Source organism: Temnothorax nylanderi, unplaced genomic scaffold (genome assembly GCF_030848795.1).
Source record: "Temnothorax nylanderi isolate EJ_2023f unplaced genomic scaffold, tnyl_v1.0 TNYL_tig0100_pilon, whole genome shotgun sequence".
Lineage (NCBI taxonomy): Eukaryota > Metazoa > Arthropoda > Insecta > Hymenoptera > Formicidae > Temnothorax > Temnothorax nylanderi.
In genome coordinates, this window is record NW_027249162.1 from 71191 (window position 1) to 85097 (window position 13907).

The window sequence follows — 13907 nt, forward strand, 5'->3', positions numbered from 1 at the left end:
ACTCGTCCGCGCTTTTTCAAGCGCGTTTATCAGCGCGAATTGAGTTATATTATTTTTGAAAAGCGTTATATATATCGCTTTTGCAAGTCGGCTATAAAAGTTGCAAACTTCATAAGCGAAGTTCTGCCTTCGTGTGCTTACATGTTACGCGAGTTCACAGCTCCGCGCGTAAGTAAAAGGAGAAAAAAAAACGAAGAAACAGATAAAATCAACGTTTTCATAACGGAAATATCAGTAAGAGCCGGCGCACAGTGGAGGGAATATAATGTAAAAAAGTTTATAAAAAGGACCGAAGAGAGAGACTAAACCCCCCGTATAGCTTTTCCGAGGCGAAACGCGGAGCGCAGAAATTTCGCGATCGTCCGGCGCGCGGAGCTAATGACACATAAAATACTTGGTACATTCCGTCGGCGAGCGTTTAAAAGGGGCGGGGGGGGGAGGGAGGGAATGGGGTAAAAGCGCAATCCCGAAAAGGACCGCATCGCGAACGATCGCCGAGTGCACTTTGCCGAGCATCAAATGCCGCGTCTTTCGCCCGTCGTATTCGATTAGCTCTCGCCGTAACGAAGCGTACCCGTCCGTCCTGTCCGTCCGTCGCGACGAAAGGCCAGTGAGAGGCGACAGAGAAAGCGAGTCACCTTAATTCAGCGAAAATTTCCCGGCTTTATTACCGGCCCGACTGCGAATTACGCTCGTTCGCGGGCAGCTCGTTAAAACTCACCTTCCTCCCCGTTCCCGAGCTGAATCTGCTGACCGTCCTCGCGCCGCCAGGTGATGTTAGGCGCCGGGGAGCCGGTCGCGGCGCAACGCAGAGTCACGTTTCGTCCCTCCATCACCACCATGTCCGTGCTGGTGTCGTAGTCCAGAATATCGGGCGGCACTGTCGGCAGAAAATGCGCGAGCGTGAAAATTTCTGTATAAGCTGAGGGTGAGTTGGGTAACGCAGAACGTACGTGCGTTTGGGAAGAAAAAAGATATTCCGAAGATGAAGAGAGGCTCCCCGCGCAATCAGAGACTATCATACTCGTTTGCAATCATTATTTCAGCGAAAATCGTAATTACGATTACGCTTACGATTTGTTCTCCGCAAAAAAGTAATTTATTTCGAAAATATAGTATTATTGTAGGTATTGTATCAAATATTCAACACACAATCACGTTAGATAGGAAAGTATATTAAATCAAGGAAAACCGAGCGGGATTGGATAAACCGTCCCATATTTGTCTTTAATCCTCCTAATGGACGTGATCCTACAATCATACGATATCTAATAAAAGAACTTACATTCGGGGTATCTAGTTACCCGAAATTAGGAGTATCCCCGGCGAAGCGAGAGAGCACGGTGTAGTAAATCTGATCTGCCTGACATTACTGATGCGGCACGCGAGAGAGTGCACGCGCGCGCGAGCTTTCGCAACACTTAGCGCAACAATAACGCCCGTAAGTTACTTCTCTCTGCGAAGGCAGCAAAGGGGTGGACAAGTATATCTGTTCGTTCATAAATCAGCCGGCGTGGATTAACTCTCTCTGCATACGGCGAAGGGTGGAAACTACGAAGGGCGGCCTCCACGAAGCGCGCTTTTCACGTACAACGTACGGCGGGGCGACACGTGTGCATACATGACACGCGTGCAGGCTGCACGTAATAAAGTAGACAACGATAACGGCGCGGGCGGCGGGAACGAACGCATCCGCGTCATCTCCGGCGGAAGCGAGCCACCCCAGCGCGCAACGATTCGCCCTACCTACCTACCTACCTACCTACCGAATGTGTCGGACCTCTCGTATTCTGACGTTAAAGAGAGTGGAGCCGAAGGAGACGAGTTTCTCGTTTCGGATTCCAGACTGGCCTCAGAGCCGGGAGAGAGCCGTGGGAGTTTCGCGGAGTTTAGAATAGCTCGGAATACACGGCTCGGGCTGTACACGTATATACCTACACACCCTATCGCTTCTCGCTCTTGCTTCGCTCGTCACATCCGTCATCAAAAATTCTCGAGTCCATCTATATCTCCGGCCCCGGCCGGCGAGATACGAAATCGCCTCGCGCGACTTTCCGGGATCCAATTTTTCCCGAGAACGCGCGGACGCATTAAAATCCCATGTATACAAATGCAGATCGTTGAAGCTTACCGACCGCGCACTACTCTTGCCCCGGCTCCCGGTATAAAACGGCGGACTTTACGATCGCGATCCGGAAAGAATATCAACGCGCGACACGCGCGGCTCTTTGCGGAAATCATAATCCCGAGCGCGGCCCGGTTTATCCCGCGGCCAGGCTTTTCCATTTTGCTACACCCATTAAAGTCTACCCCGAGCTCTCTTCCTTTATCTTCTCTTTCTCCGCCTTCCTTTCGCGCTTTCTCTTTCCCTTTCTCTCTCCCTCTTTCGCTTTCTCTCGTTCCCTTTCTCACCTTCTCCCGGGATAAACGTGTCCCTCGCGAGTAATGTCTTACTAGGTTCGCTTACATGCGAATCGGGGTTCGAAGGTTGCATCGGTTGGCCGAAGGGAGGAGCAGGTCGGGGTTGACGGGGTCGATTTTATTCCGCCCTACGGCAGGAACTCGATTTGCGGTTGAGTGCCAGTATGGGTGATGCTGAATTGGCGGGTCAAAGCTACCCAGAATCTCCGCTGGCCACCAGGAGACCCCACTTCTCTTCCGCCGCTTCTACTCTCCGCACAATCGAGCTTCGAACATTTGTTCGTTCGTTCGTTCGTTCGTTCGTTCGTTCGTTCGTTCGTTTGATTTGTACGCATCTATTTGGAGACCATAGATTATGGTACCAATACAACTCGTGGCGCGCAGTATGCCCTATTTTATCAGCACACATATTCGATCGAAACATACAATAGAGTATGTATGCTGTATGTATCAGTATGTACTAAACAGAGTACGTAAATATGATAATACGTAAGATCAATGAGAAACTTAAACATACAATCTTGATAGTGTCCATTAATTAATGAATTTGCAGGGTCAATGATAGCAGTACAATGATTTTGGGAAATGGAGCTTTTTTCATCAAGTACAATTTTTATCATATATCGTGGAGTATTACATTTATGAAAAATAATTTTCGTTCGAAAGAGAGATAAATTTATATTACAATATTTTTTTTTTTAATATATATATATATATATATGTATAGATGCATATTGTATAACATTTAAAATAATATTATTATTAAGGAATATATGTATATTGTATTATATCTAAATATGAATACAGAACACATGATAGCGTACGATAGGTCACGAAAAATTATTCAAACTTTTGATATAATTAATTAATTTAAGGTTTTCTAAACTGAATTACAATTCAGTGATTTATAGCCGATTTCTAACCGATTGTTCGAGCCGATGTATTCGGTGAAAACTTCGCAACAAATTGGGCATTACCACGGTTGCAATCCGCTTTTACTCCTCCATTCCGTCTACTATTCCACGTGTTTTGTAACCCCCGCAGACGGCAAACTGCGAAACAAAACTCAGCGCAATCGCTCATGCGGCCGCTACTGTTTACCACCACATCAATCTGAAACCGAATCTTAACTCGTTATACGTGACTCTACATGAAGCCGTTATTTCAATATCGATAGCTAGCCCCGAATTCGGATTTCCTCTTCGGATTTACATCAACTTTTTCTGCAGACTCGTGCACAAACGGTTAATGAATTTTCAGAAAGCTTTATCGCGCACGACAACCAACGTTGCGAAAAAGGATCTCCGTTAGAATTACACGATTACACGTAGCGATAACGTATACGCAATTGAAGCATCGGATATTTTTACAAAATATGGAAACGTACTTCGATCCGAGATTAGATTACCAATCATTTAATATAGTAATGGGCGGCCCAGTTTCCGTTATTCCGCACGTTTCATCGTTTTATGGTTTCTAGTTTCTATCTCGTGCATTACGCGCCGCACACATTACGGTAAGCCATCCCCCGCCCCGGTCCATCCCGTCCAACGTCCATCATCCTCGCATCAATCCGGACTTAGTGCTCTATCACATCTGACACCGTGGATTATACAGGGATATAAAACAATTTTAATGCGAAACTTAACGCGTGAATCTACCGTTTTTTTTTTTTTTCAAGCGGACAATTATCTGACGCGGATTCGTGCGTGACACTACCGTCTCGATGAACCGCGCGATTCACACGTCATTCGTAAAATGATTGTCATCGGTTGGACGAGATAGATAGGAATGCGGAATGCGCCGCTGACAACCGCGATTTCCGTACACAGCGCGGTATCTTATGTAACAATAACCATATGTAAATGGGTCTCAGTCGTTACAGCATTGCTGAACACCGCTCGGAATTGATATACGTCCGCGATACGCTCTCCTATACAGCACAGTTTATTCGCATTGTTCTGCACGCTGTGTCTGGTTATGATACCCCTGGCCGCACGCGGGTTGCAGAGAGAATTCTATATATTAAAGCAAAACCCCGGTATCGCGTATCAACCTCAATCCGCCTCGCCCATCCCGTTTACCGGTAACCAACCCTCCCTCCCCCCAACCCCCCGGTTGCTTCGGAGTCCTAGAAACTCGCCACTCCTCAATGTGACTATGCACTTCGTTTCATCTAACGTTGTTTCTGCAACGCCGAGGTGTTTACCGAGCGAGCGGGATGACCTCGGCACCGATTTCGGATAACGACGGCTTTCTCTCTCTCTATTTCTCTCCTCGAATCCCCTTTAAAATTCACGAACATATTCGATGTTAAGTCGTAGAATTTGACATTCTATTAAATTATTTTTCAAGTTGCACATTTCGATTAGGAAAAAATTCGTGACATGTACGTCGTGTGTATATCGGAATTTTTTTGTCAAGGACAATTTTTCCCGTTTACCCCACATTTTATCGACCGATCGATATTCGTTTACCTGACGCTATAAAGAAGGACACTCGTGAATTTCCCCGCTAAATGACAGTAATCAGACGTCCCGTCGTATTCCGTGCTTTTTGCGGCGTTGCACGGGAATCAGTCGTTCCCTCCTTCGAGCGGCGCTGGCGCAAAAATCCTCAAGCGAGGTAGATACTTGTATCAGGTATCAATCCAGCTCCATCTCGTCCATCCTATCCTAACAACCCTCCACCACACCGGATTCTCTTGGGCTCAGACCTGACCAATGGCGAGCTCGTTTCGCGGAACGTCGTTTCTACCGATGCAACTGACGTTGAGTAGCGTGGCGTGGGGGTGGGTGGCGGGGGGGGGGGGTCGGGGGTTTAAAAAAGTGCAGTGCATCGGACGAGCGCCGCAAGCCGAGCGTGGCTTAATTTCGATGCGTAAATCGAACCGGCCAGCAGCAGGAGCGTGGGTGGAGAAAGGAATGGGAATGGGCAGGCAGCGGGGGTTATACGGGAAACGTTTGCCTCACGTCGAAACACGACATGCCACGTAGCGAAGTTGGGAATTCGTTTCGAGCTCGGAAACGACGTTGTAACGAGTGCCGCCTGCAGGGCTATCGGGGGCGGGTCTTAGTAAATCAGCTGGGGAATAGACCAACGGGGAGAAAAGTTTGGCGGATTTATCTGCGGATCCCCTGGCTAACCCAGAAGAGTTATACGCGGACAATCTTGGGCCCCGCGGACGACGTCTCGTCATGCACGAAAGGTCTAATCATTAAAATAAATCAATTTCACCTCGATATCAGGATCCATGGATCCTGAATAATTCGTCCAAGGTGGTTTATCCGTGACAACGGTGTCCAAAAAGTTAGTGATTAATACAATACGAAGTCTGTGCTAAACTTTGGAAATATAATTTATGACATACAACTTCTGTGACATTATCGAAATAAAATATCTCAATCAAATTTATATAATGTTTCAAAAGTCATAAAGAAATATTAATTTCTCGCGCTTTAACATATAGTTTTGAATGGGATTGTGTACTTTACGTATTAAGGAGGGTGGTTGCTCAAATCAATTTGATAAGAATAAGTTCAAATTTATGGAAGATATATTCGTCTATGGGAATCTGTCGTCCATGCCAAAGTTGAAGATAATTGTCTGCATGGTTGTCGAGTAATTAATTATTGAAGTTATATTCTTGTCTCTCTCTTATACACGGGCGACACAGCAAAAATGTTACCTAACCTGTAATGTAACTCTCGAAAGCATATTAAAAATGATAATAATTTAATGAAAATAGATGCAAATAATTCTTTACATATTTAGGAAGAACTTTCTCAAAGACTAAAATGATTCGTCTTTATAGTTATCAAGAAATTGTAAAAATAAAACAGGACCACATTTATTATTTCCACATTTCAACATGGATAATAATGTATTTGGGTTTCAATTGTACAAACAACTCTTTTTAAACCTTAAGAAACAGAAATTGAATGCATTCCACATATTTATTTGCTAAAATTCGTTTATTTCACGCGACGAAAATCTAACATACATGCTTTCCCCCTGCCGCGCCGCGCGCCTGCCCCGCAGCGGGACGCAACCAACCTCCTTAAGTGCTTCAAAACTAGACAGTCAGTCTTGTATTTTTATAAGAATACTTTTACAAGTCTTTTTCATCGTCTTTTCATTTTTCGTTAAAACCATAGAGTGGCTACAATTAGAAACGTGATATCGGAAACCGTTTTCGTACTTGCATGTAAAAAGTGCTAATTTTGACTTCCATTATTTCAACTTTGATACGGCCAATCTTTTTCTAATTGCACGTGTGTGCAAATCGTGTTCACATTAATATGCTGTTCAAATTTTAACGCACTGTGCACAGTTCTTCTTTTTTTCCCTTATATTTTTTCCCTTATCGGCGAATTTGGATTTTGTGAATTTATATTCCTAATAGACGAGAGCGTGATATATTAGTAACGTGCACAAAAGAGATGGCCGTTGTACATTTTTATCGGATCGCCGCTTCCGCGCGGGTTGCGCATAGATTCAGCGAAAGGAAGTAGTAAGTAAGTTCTTAACGGAACTAAGCTGCGCGCGAGAGTCGAGCGCGGTAGTATCGGCGGTGTACTTTATCACAGATAAAATATGCAGCTTACAACTTTGCTACCGCCAACGAATCGAAGCGTCCACAGGGAGATATGTAGCGCGATTGCCAGAAGAGATTGGTTCGCAGAATTCGCTAACAGTAACCCAATATTGGGCCTCGGCAAATAGCTAGCTTGTGCTGCTAAACTCGAATAACGTATTTAAACAAAAGGGGATATTATCTGGCGAGTTATCAATTGCTGGATAATCACTGGATGATATTTTTGTCGCGCTTCGAAGCTTTTGAAAACAAAGATCGCGCAAAAACGTCAATCCTTTTTGTATTTTATTTTTACGCCCGTTTAAGCGTTATTCCGCAAATGCGCGCGTATAAACGAATACGATGTTAGTAATTTTAATTTTATTTGTACCGAAAATATAGTTAATTCCAATCGAAATTGTCGGCTCTTTGCGAGCTATATTTGCGAATCCCGCGGCTCTTTATACGAAGAATATAAATTTGCGCCGCGCCACGTGGCGGTTTTTTCGCCAAACGCATTAAACGTTAAACGTTAGCGTTCAATGAACGCCCGGCATACTTTATGAAGCACGCGTGCTCGCTGGGGATACCCAATCAGGACGTTCACGTCGCCGTCCGTTCGAAAAATATCGAAACTACTCGCACGATGCGCGAGAGAGGCGGAAGAGGAAAAACAGGCCTGTTCCCGCGGGTCCCGAGAGTGGAGCTAATTAAATTTATAACTAAATCGCTTAAATTTATTTTCGCGCCGCGAGAGAAAGCAGCATTCTGTTTTCGCAAATAGATATAGGTTAAAATGTAACTATCGCGAGCTGGATGAATGCGTGTTCATGCATCAATCGCGACCTCGCCGGCGCGGACGCGGCGCGGCGCCGAGAAACGCGTGACGCCCCGTGCCGGCGCGGCGCGATTAACACGTATCGCGCGGGGCCGAGCGTGCTGCGGCAACAAAGAGGGTTTTACCCGGGATCCGGGGATTTCGCCCACCCGGTTTTGCATGGTCCGAAAATATCCGCGCGCGGGGAGAGCGCGCGGTGGACTCGGCGCGCGCGATCAAAATATATAACGCGGGCATTGTACGAAATGCCATGAGAAGACACGCACCGCGCGCTTCATTGTGATGAGTATTAACGGCGGCTTTATTAAACGGCAATAGAGAGTTGCAAATAAGTACCTAAGCACATTAATCACGTCGCGATTGTAATTGTTGATTGTTAATTAAACAGAAATTGTGAATGGCTTGTTTCGTATTCGCGCCCAGTGTGGAGAAATAGCTATACGCTTCTTTGTGCTCACGAAAATTATTCATGAATCAAAGCGTACACAACGGCAAACTTATACAGATTAGGTATAATTGACATAAATTTATCCGCTGGCGATTATGCGGCTATTCAGAATACCGTGCTGGCCCATTCTACGTTCACGATGATACACGATAACGGATGAACTTGGCCCCTAATTTTACAGTGTGATATAAATAAACGGTGGAGCTTACATTTTTCTTTTATTTGCAGATTTTAAGAAGCTCTTCGGTATCCAGTAATAAACTCCATTCTATCGTTCTGCGATAGTATAAGGAAGATAATGACGTTATATATAATCGAGCTGAAGGCAGGCACGAAATCAGTGCGAGAGAGATTTTAACTTCGTTGCACTTTGTGTTAGTTTTTCTAATAAGCTCGCGATGTAAATCTGACATCGATATCAGTCTACGTGCTTTGCTTCCCGCCTGCCCGCGTCTAGTATGGTAATCGCCGGGAATAACTATTGTTCTCTTGGTCGCAATAAAGCACAGACGACGTCAATAAAAATCTGCCGCGATAATCGGGCGCACTCATTGTGCGCTCATGCAGCTAAGTACGCGCGTATCGCTCAGTTAAATCGCGCATTCGTGATACACCCGACAAAGAGTGTTATGGTTGACGTGGCTTCGACTGTAATTTCGCGAGCCAGCGACGCGTGGAGAATAACTGACAACTCTCGACTAAAATACCGTACAAATGATTGAGCCATGAAATTTTTGATGCTGGATTAGCGCGTTGATCGCGCAGAAAAGTTTATTTTGCTGATATGGACAGACGATTGAATTGATATTGACGAATCCCCGACGGATTTGAAATAATACACTGCTGCTATATAGTGATAATTGTATTATTGAGAAGAGCAATATATAACATTTAATGCAATGTACGTATATATGCAGCGTTTCTGTATAAAAATATATTTAAGTATTTAATTAACTGTAATTAACTGTAATTTTTTTAAGTAATTTATTGAAATGCAGGAAATATTGTTTAAAAGCATCTTATTTGCTTCATTCCGCATGAATACGATATTCGACTGTGTATTTGAAAATTTAAAGCAATGATATTATAAAAACAACGCGATATACGATAATTACAAAAATAATCTGTGATAAAGCTATTTTCACCCTGCTATCCAGCAATAAATATTTTTACAAAATAAATATATATATAAAATGTATATTAAAACGAGATAATTTTGATAAAACCTACGTCTTCGTTAAAAGCATTTTGTTCGTTATGCAACGTGTTATAGCTACTAAAAAAACATTTGGGATTTCGTATACATTTCCGCAGCTTATCTTTTGTATGAAGCTACGTAATCGTCGATATCAGTGCAGTATTTTAATGAATAATTCGAGGATACAGAACAAATTGAATACAATACAGATTTGGATTTTGTATTTCATGGAAACACGCTCTGACGTATAATGAAGGTGCAGCTACTCTTCGCGCCCTCAGCGTGCCTATTTTATAGCAGCGTTTCACGCACTCTGTGAATCACGAAAAAAATGTGCGATCAATATTTAAACAGTTTCGTACAATTAGTAAACGAGAGGGAAGCGAAAGCGGTCGTGAGAGAGTCGCGGAATCACGAGCCGGCTATCGATCAATTAAAGTCGGTTCTGCCGCTCACATTTTTCTGATGTAACGCTATCTAGCGCGCGAAACGAACACAGAATACCATCAGCTGATCGCGAGTTAATGCGTAGCTATTCTCACTCGTTAGCACGTACGGACATGCAACGATTATTCGCGTGCGAGCCGGGCGCCTCGCAGTCTGAGCCGTATCGAGGCTTTTCTACTGCAAGTGAAAACCGGCCGGCGCGGCGGCCGTCCGTCGCTCTGTTCCTCGCCGGTTTAGCCGGTACAACCGGCTTTCGTTCGCGCACGATGTCGAGGAACAATTGGGTCGAATGGAAATAAGAAAAATTACGTGTAGCGAATTTAATTAAAGAAACCACTTCCGGGGGCAAAAATTTATTTGGGGCAATAATCTTGTGAAATGTAAACCGCCCTTTTTAATGTAGAATCAATGCAACACAATTTAATGTGAAATTATTTGAGTGAGAGCGAGGGGCTGTCTTCTTAATCAAAAAGGTCAATTGAAAATCGAGATGACGCAGTCCGTAAAATTGAAAAATTTGAAAGAAGTTCTGTCCCTACTGTAGCATTTTGTGACTTTTATTGACACATTTGCAAAACAAACGTGTAACAACATTTCAAAGAGCAACCTCACGCGACGACAGGTTGTCGGTTAATTAGAACGTGCAAGCTTGCCGCGGTTTCCTGAATTATTCATGGCATGTTGCGTTTCATTCGTAGAGCACTGAGTTAGTCTTAAACGATCTCACACGCATTACACACGTTCGTATGTATATTTTTTCTGCCAATAAATTGTGCGCCACATTATTAGATTGCAATACATCTAATTTATCGATCATAAATTGAAAAAATGTTTCAACATAATGTAAATATACAAAATATATATTGAGTTATGAATATTCTTATTTAATAAGTTAAAACGCTTCTGCTAACTTCGAGACGTTGCATCTTAATGCGAAATATCTGAGACGAGGCAGAGTTAATTGCGTAACGCTGGTCTGCAAATATTTACGGACAAATATTTGCAGTTTGAATTGCGACTCTAATTTATGCATACGTACGATTGTTGTATCGATAAATATGGGCACTAATCAGCCTGCACTTATTAGCGTTTCGATACTGGGATTAGGCGCGTTATCGAATCGTTGAAATTGGCTGTGTCATCGCTTTGTGATTATGATGTGAAAGAGTACACGATTATGACCGATAAAATACCTCTTCCTATTTCTATCGCTCATGGCGGTAATTCAGCGATCATGAATGTACGACTATAGCCGGCTAAATTATTAAATTGCTCCTGGCATTATTGGCATTACCGGATTTGATTTGGGCCTGCAATAAATGATAAGCCTCGGACAGAGAGAATATATTAATTTGAATGAGAGTTCACACATCAAAGCCCTTATCCCTGTTCTTGTGGGGATACTCTCCGAGATAAATTGTGTTATTATTCCAAATAACCAAAATCATGGATGGAAGTAAGGAGTTTATTGAACACAAGTGATATCTCGCAATACGGGTGGTTTGATCGACGGTGGATGACTATGACTGACTGACTAAATGGCAGTAGATGGCAACACCCTTCTTACAAATCAGTTGAAATAGCATAGTCTTTTATTTGTTACGCGATCGCTTCTCCTAGATACATTCGTATATCACTAACATTGTTGCTCATCTCGTGTTGAGTCTTTTTTTTTATCTTGACACTGTCTCTAACACTCTGCACGAAAACCGGCATTAGAACAGCTTAATTATAGCCATATAACGAACTTATCTTACTAGCCCTAGCATGTACTTAAATTTAGGTTTCGCAAATGGCTTCATTAAAATATCTGATCTTACATACTTTTTACGTACTTTAAGTCAATTATGCTTTTTTAATATAAATCTTGCATATATATGTTTATATTCTAATCCTGCTGATAAAACTTGAGATTTTGTACAAGTTTTATCGCACTTATATTGTCAATGTATAGAACATTTTTCTCGCTGTCGATACCGATTTCGTCTAATAATCGCATAAGCCATATTATTTCTGTCGTCTCAATAGTTGCGCTTACGTAATTTCGCCTCTGTAGTGGACTGTGCAACGCACTGTTGTTTCTTATTTTGCCACGTTACTGCAGCATCGCCGAGTCTACACAAAATACTACTCGTAGAGTTTCCCTCAATCTTGTCATCCGCAATATTTGCATCACTGAAGCATTCAAGATCCTGGCTCGTCTTATAATGTAGATCTACATCGCTCGTTTCTTTTATGTATTGCACAATACGTTTTACAGCGCCAGTGCGCACCTCAGTTGACTTTTTTAATTCCCTAGAAGTTACATTAATTGCAAATACGGTTAATTGCTACATCAGGTCTAGTCACACAACTTGCAAATACATTAAATGTCTTATAGCTTCGCAATATGGTATTTGAAGGAAGCTCGTCTGCAGTGAAATTGGACAATCCCACCCTGCATCAATTAGCATAGATACCGGTTCATCGATCATTTTAAAACGATATAAAGTTTTCTGTATATAACTGGATTGACTAAAAAAAAATAGAGCCATTATATAATCTGAGTATTTCAATTACTAGAAAAAATTTAACGTCAGTCATTATCGTTGCTTTAAAATTACTTTATATTCTCGATGGAAAAGAATCGATTGTTTTCACATGACGCCGCAATTAATCATTTATCTATAGAACTAAAAGAAATTTCTTTTCATTTTTTATTCAACAAACACGGATCGGCACTACTCTCCCTCAAATCACAATCAAAGAAGAAAATCGTAAAATATTTAGACCGTCGCTTTGGAGCTTCTTTTAGACCTTAGTACAAACTCTTTAGCAGTTAACATACGCGTACTATCAAAAACTTCTGGCTGTCGCATAAAAATTTTCTCGTTTATAGTTCCATACAAAAACGCGGTCTTTATGTCAAATTGCCGCAAATGCAATTTTTCTCGAACAGCGGTACTAAGCACGGTTTTTACGATATTGAATCTACTAGCGATACAACGGGACTAAACGTCTCGGAATAAATCAGTTCCCTCTTTTTGAAAACAGTCTTTAATTACTAAGCAAGGTTTATATCGATTTTCGATAAACACGAAACTGTTTTGTGTCGAAATATCCGCGATTCTGAATAATTTTTTTATACCTTGGTTTCTTGGTTAGAACATACGTATTGTCTCGCAACGATTTCATCTCTTCGTTTATAGCTGTCTTCCAATTTTCCGCGTCATCTGAGTTCATTGCTTAAATCATGGTGTGTCGGTTTTGTGTCTGTGAAATTGGCACGACATTCTACAAACTAAACAAAAATACTAAGAGTTCTTAGAATTTTCTATAGTTCTACAGTTCCTGATAAACATTTTAAAAAATTCCGCATTCGTTATATTAAAAAATCGAAATTGAAAAAATGTCATGCTAACTTTGCGAATCTAGCACGACACTCTCTCTCTTCGAAAGTACCAACTGCACATATATACAATTCAAAATCGATATTCCACCAATTAACAATTTTTAAACAATTTTTTATATCCGTGCCCAGCACGGTTTAATGAAAATGTGTCGCGTAGATGGTTTTCTGCAGTTTTAATGATTATTTTTGACGAGAGTTTTATGCATTAGAATTGGTTTTAAAAAAATTCCATTCATTAACTAGTTTTTAAATAATTTTTTAACAGTTGCATTCGGCACGACAGTTACAATTAGTGAAAATGTGTCGAGTTGACAATTTTCTTCTGGTTGTTTCTGTTAATTCTATGAGTTTTATGCTTTCGAATTATTACAAAGAATTCCGACCATTCACTAATCTTTAAACAATTTTTAAAAATTACATCCAACATGTCACGCGGTAAAAATATGTTGTGCTGATGATTTCTAACGGTTGTTTTCGACAGTTCTATGTGCTGTAAAGAGAGTTCTATGCTTTAAAATTATTTTTATAAAAAGTTCCGAGTATTCACTATTTTTAAAACAATTTTTAACAGTTACATCCAGCACGACG

The 13907-nt window shown here is 41.8% G+C and overlaps 1 protein-coding gene across 1 annotated transcript in view; it reads right to left on the bottom strand.

Annotated features, from left to right (window-relative positions):
• LOC139775512 (neurotrimin) overlaps positions 1–13907 on the bottom strand; it is a 167034-nt gene that overhangs the window by 23705 nt on the left and 129422 nt on the right. Inside the window, exon 4 of the mRNA XM_071711539.1 lies at positions 722–880. Coding sequence (XP_071567640.1) covers positions 722–880 — 159 coding nt within the window. The remainder of the gene's footprint in view (positions 1–721; positions 881–13907) is intronic.